General features: G+C 40.9%; 1 protein-coding gene across 6 annotated transcripts in view; it reads right to left on the bottom strand.

Annotated features, from left to right (window-relative positions):
* qkia (QKI, KH domain containing, RNA binding a) overlaps window positions 1–14,649 on the bottom strand; it is a 79,121-nt gene that overhangs the window by 24,654 nt on the left and 39,818 nt on the right. For all 6 annotated transcript variants that reach the window (XM_053335044.1, XM_053335047.1, XM_053335043.1 and 3 more), the window contains exon 4: window positions 5,056–5,199. In XM_053335044.1, coding sequence (XP_053191019.1) covers window positions 5,056–5,199 — 144 coding nt within the window. The remainder of the gene's footprint in view (window positions 1–5,055; window positions 5,200–14,649) is intronic.

The following is a 14,649-nucleotide window of genomic DNA, read 5'->3' as shown; positions in this document are numbered from 1 at the left end:
ATTTTATAATAAATTGCAGTACTAGTAAAACTGATCACAATTATATCATTTTTTCAAACTCATTCAGCCCGACTAGGCCTGACTTGATGTGAATGCAGCCTTAAGTCTATGACACAAGATTACCGCACTGTCCATAGTTGGCAAATTTCAGGATGACAGGAATCTAAGGAGGCAATGGTTTATCCCCAAAAGAAATAACCCATCCAAATATATGCATATTCAGCACAAGAACCTAAAAGTTAAATGTTAGACATTTCTAGTATTCTTAATATCTAATAGGAAAAGGACATTTTATGAGAAAGCACAGGTTTCCTGTACCCTTCACACAGTGCTGTGACTTGAGGCGACCACTGAGAATTTATTATATCCATAACAATGCATACATCTGTCAATCACACACACACACACACACACGTACATGAATACACAAATACAGCCACATACAGCCAAGCCAGATGTACAGACACACACATACACACAAGCACACAGTGTCACCTATTAACTGTGCTGTCACATCTGCCAAAGCCTTCCAGCACAGAGAGGCGATCGGTCATAGATCTTAATAAGCCGTCATACTGACTGATCACATCGCTGTGCATCACCTACACATTGACACCACCTTTGAACACCTTTAACCGCTGTGTAAAAAAGGAGACATGGTGGTGAAGCATGGCCCAGTTAGTTTAACTGTGGTAATGTCGGTTAATGACGACAGGAAACCAGCTTGACATGTTCTGATCAGACAAATAAGCTCCATCAAAGATTAAGACATTTTCTCTAGTGATTGCCCTCTCTGTGTATCATTCTGTGCATTTTCATGTAATCTGATATCATTAAATGCATTTCTCTTGACTAACATAATTGTTGACAAATTAAAAAGTAAATGTTAAATGAGAGAGACAACTGCTGCTGCTCTCTTTAACATTTAAGCGTGTTGCACTTGTGAAACCTAATCAATGATGAGGCTGTTTTGCGCTCAGTTGTCAAAGGTAAAAATATCTTCTTTGACATCATTTAATAGGTGCATGGCTTAAAGTGCAACATGCAGTTGTCTGCTGCAAGTGATCCTGTGTTGATTTACTATATTCAAGGTATGTGGCATCCATTCTGCTGCAGTATTCCATGTTTGGCCTTTAAGGGGGATTATGCAGAAAACCCCCTAAAGCCAAAGGCCAGCTTGACACACAGTCGTGTGGATATGTGGCACACTATGTACAGTTTCCAGGCCAAGTTTTATTACACACAAAATGATTTCTTTGTTCGCCATCCAAGCGTTGTTTGACATGGAGAGTACAACTGAGCAGAAGATCATTAATAATGTGAGCATAATACAGATGGATTCAGATTTAAGAATGCGCCTGTTTACACAAGTCAGCTGAGAGCTGATTCATAGCTGTAATGGCAACGTCATTCTATGTAATTATGGCAATATGTTCTGCCTCTATCAGAAATGGTCAGGGTCTGCTGTCAATCTCAAGACAATACCTGCCTTCATATCAGTCATTATTTCTTTCCAGCTTTTGTGGGGGCAGCGTGGTGAAGTAGGATGGCCCAGTCAGGGTTTATACACACAGCTCTGCACGTATCTAAGTGGAGGTTACCCAAAGTGCAGTGGGGCTCTGCTGCCGGCTCTGTTTGAGGGCCTTAACCAAAGACTCAAGTGATGAGCGTAGCATTTTAGTCGGTGTGTACTATGTGTGTATGTGCATGCACGTGGGAGCATTTTTCTCAGCATGCGTAGCCATGTGTCTGTGTATGTGTGCACTAAGGTGTGTGTGTGTGTGCTAGGGCAGGATCAGTGGAGTAAATCCACACTTGAAAGAGTAGCTCAATCAAGCTCTCCCACCCATCTCTCGCACCCTCTGTCTCTCTCATCTCGCCGTTGTTCCCCCTGCTCCAAGTTCATGGAGAGTTGAAGAGTTCATAAGACTAAGGAGCAAAAGAGCATTACAGAGGGCAAAGTGGAACAAGTGTGTACCTTTAACCCTTCCCATCAGTGGCTTCTTCCAGTTGTCAATCTATCTCTGAATAAGGAGAGGTGACTGACAGGGTGTTACACAACTGTCAATATTAGCTGGGCAAACATGTCAATCACTGAAATGTTAATGATGGATACAGACAAGAACAAAACGCGTTTACAACATACATAATCTAGTTTGCATTGACAAAGTGAGTCATGATCCTGCAAAATATCCTACAGCTATTTTAAGCCAGTAGCCCCTTTTATACAGAGATCCCACAACATTGCCGTGATAAAAAGTTAGAACGGCTGTAATTTCTTTACACTACTAAACCAAACAGCGCTGACATGATGTATAATTTTATCACGCCTTTTCAGCTTGACAGCTTCCCACCCTTCGTGTACATTGGAATAACCATTCAGGGATAACCCGAGGAGGTAGACTCTGCAAGTATCTATAATTATTCTATCTAAAATTATTTCACTTCTGATATGGCCTCTTACATTAGAAAGACACTACATGGACAGATTAACAAGGTTAAAAACATGATTTGCACTGGAGGGGGTCTTTAAAAGCCAAAATATGATTATAGAGCCTTTAACTTTTATTCACTTATATTTACTTATCACTCCATGCCCTCCCTTTGTTTCTGCAGGCTGGTCCACTTCAATGACAAGTAAAGCCTATTCCTTGAAAGGGAATAAAAGCATGACCTCATTTTGTTTCCTCAGCCATTTAATAAAGGCGATTTTACGCTGGCAAACGTGGAGAAGATGCCCTTCATTAGATCAGTGTGTACCCATTGTGTCCATACTTTAATCCAATTTAGTTTAGCATGATAAAGGGCATTACTGCCAGCCAGCCCTACTGCCCACCCACTCATGACATGTGCACATGCACATGCAACGTAGAGCCCTGAGGCGTTCATGGATAGATAATGCACAAAAGGAAGTTAGTGGGAGAGGACATCTTACTCTGACATACTGAAACAACATCACTTCTATTGACATTTAAAATTGTCACACTCTGGGCCAGTGCTGGACCCTTGTGGTAATTAATGTGCATAAAGAGTCCACGTAACATAAGCTTAACTGAAGGTCAGAACAGAAATCAAAACTTGACTTATTTTTCTGTTCATTACTAATTAATCAGGTATTGATGAATGAGCCAAAATATGTTCAAAAGCAAACATGAATTCTAAGTATACTAAGTAGTGGCAGGTTTTTACATTTGGAATATATAAACAGTAAAACAAAGGAGAGAAAACAAAAGTGCCTTTGATATATATATATATATATATATATACACATGTATAAAAAGATGAGGACATTTTATGCCTCAAGAATAACAGCAGTTATAGGTAAATTTGATAGACTCAGAAAGTCGCACACCACACACAATGTCTATCTAATGGACGGATCTTTTCATTACGATTAAATGAACAAAGATGCTTTGCCTGAAGAAAAAAATGGCCTCTGGTGGACTGCAATGGGTCATTAATTATCTCTATAAAAGTCTTATTTGAATTAGGGGTAGAGTGAAACTTTTTATGAGAGAGATTTCATTAGTGTCTCAAAAGAGCTAGAAGCTTCTCTCTTCTGTTTGAGGAACACAAGAAGAGTACTTCTCCTTAACCCACCAAATGGTTCAGGTGCTGAATTACTGGACCGTCTTTAATGCACTTGTCAAGTAGTGAACTGTGGGGATATTTCTAGAAAAGTGAAGAAGCAATTTTCTGCGGCACTCCATTCAGATGAGTGTTAGCTGCCGGGTGCTGTCATTGACTTAAAAGGATGCCAAAATGGGTTTTGTTGTGTATATGTCTACACACGTGTGTTAACAGTGACTCATTCGGCATCGCTCTTCAGAGCACTGTCGCTTCCGAGGATGGCTTCATCCTTAAGTTTGAAGCACATATTTGCTTGCTTGTATGCAAGCGTGCATGTATGTATAAGTGTATCAACATCCTCTGAGACTCTGTACAGGCTGTGGAAATCTGAAACAAAACAAGTGCCTGAAGAAGTGACAGGCAGGGTGGATGGAGACAAGCAATCCTTAAACAAGAGGACATGAACTGAAGAGCTTCTGCACTGTCAGGCTGGGCTCAGGCCCCGCTGAGATAGAGCTATAATAAAGTGTGACTACATTTGCTATGATCAGACACAGTATATTCTTTTCAAGCATGTTTCCAGATTACACTCTTAGATAGTGAGTACCTGCTGTAGATATGCCATCATTCCATACTTTCCCCCCTTTGAAGCCTTCCAAACCTACTGTGTGTGTTTGTTTATAATTGAAGGAGGTTTTCTTCCTTGGCGTGTCACTTGCCAAATGTTTGAAGACAGAACTGTAATTCTGTTGTATAATTCACTGAAAAATCATCAAGCTGATAAATTCTACATGTAGGACTCCATGTTAGGCAACCTAACTGCATGTGTTTCTCTCTAAGTGAAAGACTGTTAACATGAAGCGGAGATCTGCATTTAAGTGTGTGCAGGCAGCAGATTAACAACATCATGATCTCAGTTTTAAGTGCTAGTGCATCACTTGTTTAACCTTGCGTGCCTGGCCCCAGTTCCGCAGACCACCAAGCCCTTTGCACTGCCACCTGATGGCAAATCTGGGCCTTCAGCTGCCCTGTCCACCTGGTCACCGCAGTTATCAGGGAAAATACACACTGCATGCCAAAAAACTACCAGCAGCCTTCACCAGTGGCACAGTGATATTAGGAAGTTGGGGCAGAGGGGAAGCGGAGATGAAATGTGGCAGTCACAGGAGGTGTGTGCAGCTAGCTGTTTTTTCCACTCTACTGGGGGTAGAGCCAACCTGTTCCCTTGGTCTATATATGGTAGTAAACAGGATGCTAACAGTAGGATAGAAGTGGTGTACCATATGTAGCCCCATTATCCTGTTGTGTAGACGAAGATAGTCGAGCATGGAATGGCTTCTCTCAGCATTAAATCAAAGCTAAACCATGTCCTCTGTTTATTTCCTTTGGAAACACAAATTGTTCTGAACTGTGGAGAACATTAAATATGTTATTAGACTAAAGGCAGCTACCACTGCGTGTGTGATGTGTGCGGTGTGTACTCACAGCAGGTACAAGGAGCTTCTTGACCTCCTCTACTGCTCTCCTCATCTTGATTTCAGCTCTGGCCTGTGTGTCTTCCACTGTGATCAGGACATGAAGGTCTTCGTTTAGGTGTTCCCAGTTTGGCTTCCCTCTGTTCTGCTCCTCCTAGACAAAGATACAGAGAGCATGTGAGACGGTGAGTGAATGTGACAGTGTGGGTGTGTTGGAGCACCAGTGCAGTAACACAGCATATCAGAGGAAGCGGAGGCGAGAGGCAGGCATACACAGAGGACGATGGGGCCCTGTGAAGAGAGGCAGGGTGACAGGAGCGGCCCTTTAGTCAGCTATTTAGCTTTAACTTTGAAAGGACACCCTTCTTTAATAGATCCCTTGCTTCACAGAGACAAAGACGACAGCTAGTCCTGCAGCAATTAATATCAGTGAAAGATGGATGGATGAAGGGATCAGAGAGAGATGGATTAGGATTTCTTTTTTTTAAGCACGCCAATTTAACTGGTAGAAATGCAATTATGATATACCGATCTGGTTCAAAGTGCTGTATTTGTGTGTGAAGGTGTACAAGCGTGTGCCTCTGTCTCTGACTTGTGCTGGTGTGGACAATACTGTGTGGGTAACAATAGCTCTCTGAGGGAGTCGTTTTCCCTTCTGAAAAGGCAGCGATCGCCAAAGCACTTGGAAGGTGCCAAATTGTAGCACTAGGCGTACCTGAAAGGCAGAATGGGCTGTATTCAAAAACAACCATCACTGCTCAATCGCCTTTCAAAACAGTTAAATGGAAAGATATTTCAAGATTTGAATTGGGGAGGCTGAGGTTGGGAAATGGTGTGCAGCGTTTCAGGTGCCTCAGTGAAAAGCCCAGTCACACCTGACTCTTTTGTGAAAATAGGATATGTAGAGACATATATGAAGCAGCCCCACATTTGGGTTTTTCTTTTTTTCCTGCCCTGCTGACAGTAAATGCAGTGAGCAGACACTGAAAGTGCTCTAAAAAGCTTTTGAGGCTGTATCGCATGTCACTGTACAACCATGAAAGCCAGCGGTTTGAAAGCTGACTACTTCCCCCTGAGGTGAGGAGTTGAGGTCTAGGTTGTCTGAAAAAGACAACCTTAGATGTCACAAAACGATGTAACAGGATAATAATATTACAATGTTAATATTTCATGAAATAAAATATCTTATTTGTGTCAAAACCAGTGGAGCTCAAGAGTGTTTAAAAAATCAGAACTACAATTTCATTTTCCGCAAATGGTTAGTGTCTCAAATAGTCAACTGCACCCTGCTTCTCACCTCCTGCTGTTGGTGCAGGTTTGTACAGACTTTTGATGAACGCTGTGTCATACAAAACACCCCAACTTTAGATCACTGCTCATTTGTAGCACTGTGAGGGTGTCTAACTACAAACAATGCATTGCTGTGCTCTGCAGGAGGTTCACCTGACATGATTACAATAAACTCAACGAGCACCACGAAGTGAAAGGAGCATACACGTGCACACACACACGTACACCCATACACACGTACACACACGGAGCTTAGAGCTTGACTTGAGTGCCACCCACCTGCTTTCTACTCCACAGAGAGCTGTTGCCATGGCACTGCTCTTTACAACACACACACACACACACACACACACACACACACACACACACACACACACGCACAAAAGTTCAATATTCCACTCTCGTTTTCCCCTTTTCCACACAGGGAGAGGGCCTAGTTTCAGCAGTCAGGCCATTATTTCACCATGGCTGTTTGCTTATGGCCTATTAGGGGACATGGGGACTGGAAGGTGACTCAGCATTTTCTAGAAGGGACAGAGACAGATAGGCCACGTAGGCTGCCACTGTATGCAGGACTAAAAAATAAATAAATAAAGAAAAAGACACAGTCATATATTGACAAAAGACACAGTCATATATTAACAGTTTGTTGCTCAAGTCGGACCTGTTTTACCCTTTTCCTAACGCTTTCTTAAACAGACAAGATTAGCCAATCATATAACATGTGTCCATGAGTGTGTACAAAGTGTGCATACCAACAGTCTGGCAGATTTGGTTCAAATTGTGGTCAAAGCAAGCTTGAATAAGAGAACCGTGTGCACGCGCCCACACACATGCACGCACACCCACAAACCTCACACCAGCATGACTGCTTATGAACAAGGTCAGTGTGTGCCCTCTGAGAGAAAGTGACAGCATGACAAACAGGAGGAAGGGAAGAGGGGGAGGAAGGGAAGAGGGGGAGGCAGGGTGGGTGAGAAAAGTAGGAGGGGGGAGGACAGGCAAGCACTGAAGGGAATGCTGGGAAGGCCTTTGAAGAGAATGTCCCGGCTGCCTGACATCAAATGGCACGGCAATAGCCACATACCAGAGTTTAATCGGGTTTGGTAAAATTTGTAGCATGAATAAATAGCATGGACGGTGCATCTAGAAACAGCATCTAAAAATAGGATCAAAGAGAAAGACTGCTAGTCAGTTATGTTGGCTGACGTACATCGTCTGTACAACACCTGTCTGCCTGCTGGCTTTCACACCCATTAGGTTGAGCCCATTGAACTTTAAGGCCTCAAATCTCAACAAAGACAACACCACATGGAAAAGTGTTATAGAAATAGAAGATAGGTTGTACTAAAAAAAAAACAGGAGTTCAAGTTCAAGCTGGCAGCTAAAGCTAGCATTTTATTGATCTTGTTGATATCATCTTCATGGGGGTGTGACGGTATGTGTAGCTCCGTGACCTAAACTATTACTGTCTACATAGTTTAATAATCCACTCAGTCCGACTTGTGGAACAATCATTCTAGCACAAGTTCCACCTGGGACCTTTTGGCAGCGCACCATTTAGTTGTAGCGTGCTCATGGGTGTATGTATGGGCTAGCTGGCTTAGCCAAGGTAGCCTGGTTACCCTGTTGTGTCGATGCTGTCAGAATGACAAACGAGAGACCCATAACACTGACCGAGAGCAACACCACTATTAAATATGCTCTGTTATCTCTGTAATGAAACAATACTGCGTCTCCTCATCTCCCTCCCCCCTCTGTGAGAGTCTTCCTCCTCCCCTCTCTGTGACGGTTGTCCCCTTCCCTTCACTGTGCTGGTTGCTTTGAAGCCGTTCAGAACAATAAAACCATTTGATTTCTGGCAAGGTCAGAAAACACATGAGAACCAGTTCTGACAGAGATAAAAAAAAAATGTAGTTAAAAAATATGAAAGCAAAAGTATATATATATATACACACACACACACACACACACACATATATAAACACACACACACACAGACACATACACACACACATACACGTCACACGCTACAATTTCCTTTTCCTTTTTTTTTTTTTTTAATTTAACTAGGAAGTTCCTTGAAATTGAAATCTATTTTCTTATGGAGACCTTGCCAAGACAGTAAAAAATAAAATACTATTTAATACAAACATCAAACACATGAGGAAGAGACTGAATCCAGAGTTACATGGACTTTAACACGGCTTTAAAATGTTTCCATATATTATTATATGACATAACATCATTAAATTATTAATACTCAATCTTCAGTATGTAAACAGAATGTTACAGTTATAGCTACAGGGGGTGGAGCTACTTTGAACTATTTTTTATATGTGGTGTTAGACCATAACTCAGCAGTCAACAGCTGTCAGCAGGTGTCCTGACTCCTATTAACAGTAAGGTTTTCCTTTTCCACCACAGCACAACTAAACTGTTTCAGTAACAGCTACAACCAATGAGCCATTGTTTAGAAAGACCAAAATATTATTTTCTATCTTCCTTTTTTTCCTGATGGGATACAATTGTCCCAAACCGTGAACTCAAAAACGAAGTACATACCAAACTGTGAATTTACACACCTTCATGTTTCTGCGTGCCCCTTTACTTAGACTACAGGTTAAGATACAGTTGGTAGGGCTTTAGTGTGTTGCTCAAGGATACATGACGGGGTGCATATTTGCAGACACAAAGCCTTCAATCCTTGCTGTTGTGGCTGAAGGTCAGTTTCTTAATATACCACCCTGCTGCCTCTCTAGGATTCTGGTCTATGTGGTGATACCATTTTGTCCTGGCAATGTTGCACTTTAAGACGTGTGAATGAAACTTGTTGCACTGGTTCAACCCTGCCTTTCTCACTCTGAGCATTCCCCTCTCCTTTGATCCAAAAGGACGTTCTTGACCGGGGTCAATGCAACTGAGGCTAAATGCCAGCAACGCAAACAGGTGCAGCAAGGAACTGCAGGGGCATGGAAGGACAGGAGAGGGCAGACAAGGCTGAAGAGAAGGAAGGACTAGCACTGACAGAGAAATATAATGGATTTAAATAGGGTTGGGCAATATGAATAAAATTTAATATCACAATATTTAAAGTGGGTAAAGGAAAGTAATTAAACATCTAAAAAAGTCTGGTAAATTCAGAATTACATGACATTATTGCAGCTGTTAAAACCAGGAAAAGACAACACATATGCCATATCATGATAACAATATAATATCCACGTTTCCCAGCAATACACTGAAACTTCTTCACGGTAACTTAATAATTGGAGTAAGACTGAACAGATTCACCAAAAATAGCCAAGAGTTCACGTAAAGTATGACTTATTAATGCTTAGAGATTTTGATCAACTCCAGAGATTGCTTTGGATTAGATTACTCTTTCTAAAAATAAACCACAATTTCAAAAGTAAGCTCTAAATTAAAAAGGGTTGAGGACAACAGATGGCAGTCCTGAACAGGTCAATCTCATGATTCCTCTGTGTGGAAAACGATATCACGCTTCAGCTTACAAGCTTCTACTAAGTATGATATAAATGATAGCGCCAGTAAAACATATTTCCAGCCAATAGCCCCCCCGAGGAACACTAAGTAATACCTGGACAGTGCTCTGTTTTTCCTCATCAACATAATAGCTCACTGTAAGTCTTAATAAAGCAGAGATGAGCTTGCAGCTGCACTGTAATCAAAAACCAAGAGATGAGAAAAGCTTCAACCTAACCTTTAAACAAAACAAGCGGGCCCTGCTGCAGTGCCAACAGGCCAATCAAGTTTAAGATATTGATTGTCAATGTCACACATTAGTTCTTAAGCAATGAAGCGGGGGAGCTGTGCTGTGGCATTGTCTACTGGCTGGCAAAAGTTAAAAGTGCAAGCCCGGGGCCTAATCTGTTCTGCAAGTGCCCATGCTGATACCACAATTTTAGCTATTATGTGTCAGCACAATCAGCAAAAACCCAAAAAAAAAAAAAAAATACAAATACAAATCAGAGCACATACATTTGATATAGAGCAATTATCAAAGAGCAAGTCTGAGAGGATACTCAGTGGGGCTCAAACTAAACCAGCTGTCTGTGATGCTGACTGCAATATGACACTGTGTGGTAGCCAAAATAGAATTAGGGAATTGTTTGCGCAAAAGGGACGGAAATCTCTCTTCTACTTGTTCAGCAGTCGATAGGACGTACCTGTAATTTAATTGCTATTGTTCCGGCTGTTGTTTTGCATTAAAAATGACTGTAAGAGTGAAAACAAGAGAAACTCAAGCTGCCACATTAGATGAATGTTAAATAGGAATAAGGCTCCAGGAAAAGTCCTTTTTCCTTCCCAGTGTTTATACAATAATCATCAAAAAAAAAAAAAAAAAAAAAAAAAAAAAAAACATAGCATGCACGCTTTATCCCTTTGGGCAGCATCTAAAGACTTGACAAGATTTAACAACAAACTAAGAATAAGTCACCAAGTACAAGAGACTGAGAGGAGGGGTGAGTGTAGTGAAGTCATAGACACCTTAAAAGAAGTGCTCTCGAAGGAATTAGTGTGTGATCCATCCTGTCTGAACAAATGTGTCTAAAAAAGTTACAGAAATATTCTTGCACTTCAGAGTGTCAAGTACAGTCTGGGGACAGGTTATTATCCTACTTTAGTCTCCCTTGTCTCCTCCAATTTAAAATAAACGTCAAGTCCCGCCCACAAACAGGTGGGCTTTCATACCGTGTTTATGACTGCAAAATAAATATATACAAAAACATACAGTCGTTGTCCCCCCACCCCCCCCACCCCCTCTACATATAAGATGTTTATAAGATAAACAGCCATCTAGTATGAATTAAATTGTTTCATATTTATGGCTGCTAAAGTTTGAAGACTGACTGTATTCTGTGCCTACGCCACTGAGATAAACTTGTTATCATTCATCATTCATATACTTTTCTTTGAATATGAACAGTACACCCCACAGTGAAAGAAACCCTCAACTGAAGGGTAGACATCCCTGATCATGAACACGACCACATTTCTCCCATCACCTGTTTCCCACTAGCTTATTTTCTATTGAGCTGCTTTTCTTCTCTTGCCATTGTTCTTTATTTCAATCTGCCTCTCTCTCCCTGTATCAGTCTCTGCTCCACTCTCTCCCACTGCGTAGCTCCAGTGAGCTGACTCCCCGTCAGGCAGTGCGGCCCAGGAGGGAGCAACCAGCTGAATTATTGAGAGCATAAAAACGCTGCCGCTAATGGATCCTGAATAAACACACTAGCTAAGCTGCTGCCGCGGCTTCCTCTGCCTCCACAGAGCATCAAGCTGAAAATACTGAGGTTGAGGATGCAGCGACTGGAGGCTAAGGCTGTGGGTGCATTACATTGAACACCATTCAATGTAATGCACCCAAGTACACCACCACCACTTAGTATAACCTCAGTAATAAACAAAGTAGAATTATCACATTGTTTGACAATGTCAACAAAAACTGAAAATGTATAAACTTCAAAAAAAGCTGAATTTATAGCGGAGCTGTTGTATTGGATTGAATTATATTGCATTGCACGTGTTCCCAATGAAGTTGCAGGTGACTGTTGTTCAGAGAATAAAACTACTAAAGTGTATACTAAATAACTAATTGCTATATAATATAGTTCAGAGAATACTTTAAATTGAAGGAAAGTGACAGAATACAATCTGCGGTAGTAGTAGCTATCTGAAATTATTATGATAGGTGTAAATGTTTTATTGTAAAGGCTAGTTGCGTTTACACGTGGCTGTGGTCTTATAGCCTACTTTTGACAAGACCCCCCCAGTCAGATGACAACATCGCCCCCTTTCATTCATGCTCATCAAAGGATAAATTATAATCATCTGACCTGAACGTAGTAAACATTACATCTGGTAAAAATCAACATGCTAACATTATTGTTATGGACATGTTAAGCATGCTGATGGGAACATTTAACTCAAAGCACTGTAGCACATAAATACAACCTCACAGAGCTGCTAGTGTGGCTGTAGATTCTAACAGTGTCTACACAGTCTGCGTAACAAAAGCAGCATGCAGAGCAGCAGCAGCTAGTCCTCAGTCTGTCTTCAAAAGGAGGCGTTCAGGCACAGCGCTGAATGTGGGTCACCCACGTTTGGCAGTGCTCAGAGCCCATAACACAATCACTGTCGTTATGCACATGAAAAAGAAAATAGACTTGAGGTGGAAAAATATGCTTTGGGTCATGTTTACACATGTAAATTGTCAATGAATGTGAGCCAATGTGCGGGCTAAGTAAACAGTTGGATTGATTTTTTTTTAAAAGAACGTATATATTTTGTCAGACTCGTGTGAGATGGACAACTGCAAAGTGAGGGTGAAATGCTTTCTGTGTAGACAAAGTGTAAGTCTTGTTTCATTATCTTTTCTCCTACTTAAGATGCCTGTTGAGTTTTCTTGTAAACACACACAAGTTATGTTTACACTGAGTATTAGACACCAAAATGCATTGTGTGTATCCTCAAGGTCTAACTGTTAAATGCATTTCCATCTCTATTAAAAATATTTGCAAGTAGTATTTTAAAACCTGCATTGTTTATGTTCATGTTTAAAAGGTTTGCAAACTATAATATATACACACACACACACACACACACACACACACACACACACACACACACACACACACACACACACACACACACACACACACACACACACACACACACACACACACACACACACACACACACACACACACACACACACACACACACACACACACACACACAGGCAGTGAGGAAAGAAAATGTAATTTAGATGGAAGGCAATCAGAAATGTAAAGCCTTGTGTAAAAACCAGACTGAAATCTAATTATATAGATATATGCAAAAAATAAAATAAAAAAAGGTTTAAAGAGTCTGCTGCCTCCTTCATCTTTCCAGTACTTGAACTTTATACCTGCTATAAACAACCACTGCAGTAGCAGCCAGGACTCTATGAAATATTTAAAACATTAGGGGTTGTTCCCTTAATTCCATGTCAAAACACTGAGCAAAGAAATGGTTTTGTTTGTCTGTATTTTGGTATAAATGTTTAACTGTATTGGACCGTTTTTAGTGCTTTAATTGCACAAGGCCTTTGACAGTTCCTGTCACAGGGCCACAGAAAAACAAACCGGCACACATCATTAAATTCTAAGATAGTAAAAGATTATGAAGGTAATCAAAAATGTATGTAATTAGATTAAACTTATAAATGTGTGTGTGTGTGTTTATACATGCTTGAGTGTGTTCACTCCCATTCAACTACTGCTGGATCTAATTCCAAAGAAAGAGCCATAGCAGAGTGTGTTCGTCTTGTTCGGTGATAATGAACACACTCCGAGGGAAATAAGAAGAGATCAAAATTAAAACACAAATCGGGGAGCCATAAAAAAGAACAAGGGAGGAAAATGTTGGCCCTGCAGCAAACTGGCTTTTAAGATTATGACTCATCTGAAAGTTTATTTACATCTGTGTGTATATTTGTGCTACAGTGCACGTTCATGAGGACTGTGTGACTTTGAGTGTGTGTAGAGGAGGTGATTCTCGTACCAAGAGGGATGAAATCCACTTCTTTGGTTTAGGTAAAATTCATTGTAATACAGCACCACTGCCTGGCAAAGCAGAGCAACTGGAAGGTAGACGCCAAAGAAAAACAATGACAATGAAGATGAGAAATTAAAAAGGAGTCACCTAATGAAGAAGAAAAAAAAAGAAAAAAATAGCTGCAGGTAGCCATTGCAGCAGTGTTTGAGGTGCACAGATGCTTGCAATGCCACGTATTTCTGTAAATATATCCTCACAACCGAACCTGATCTATGAGGTCACTTTGAAACCTTCGGGGGGTGCATGCAAGTTGCTGTAGCATATACCGTTCAAGTCTTATTGTTTTGTCTGCTTTGAACGGATGTTAGTAGTTTGGTGTGTGAAAATTCAATTCAAACGTAGACAGCTAAAATCTGCTATGAGTTAACCTTGTAGAGTTAAAAGACATCCTACTGCACAGTTGACGGGAGAGCAGTGCAATACATGCCAGGAAAACTTGACACACTGTCATTATTATTATTATTTTGTGGTAAAGTCAGTCTGGATTTTCAAAATGTTCTGATGTGGCTTGAAAGGTCAAAACACACTGTGCAGTATTTTGCAAAAATACAGAATTTTCGATAAAATGACGCAAAAAGTTCATCTCTAGGATCTCTGTGTATGTACACACACATTAGCCTTTTATATCTTCAACCTCAGCTCAGTGGGTCCAGAAATAGAGGTTGCCCCTGGCCTTGGCCGTCTGCTTTAC

Source organism: Scomber japonicus, chromosome 16, assembly GCF_027409825.1.
Source record: "Scomber japonicus isolate fScoJap1 chromosome 16, fScoJap1.pri, whole genome shotgun sequence".
Taxonomy (NCBI): domain Eukaryota; kingdom Metazoa; phylum Chordata; class Actinopteri; order Scombriformes; family Scombridae; genus Scomber; species Scomber japonicus.
The sequence above is the reverse complement of the archived record's forward strand: the minus strand, read 5'-3'. Positions and strand labels throughout refer to the sequence as shown.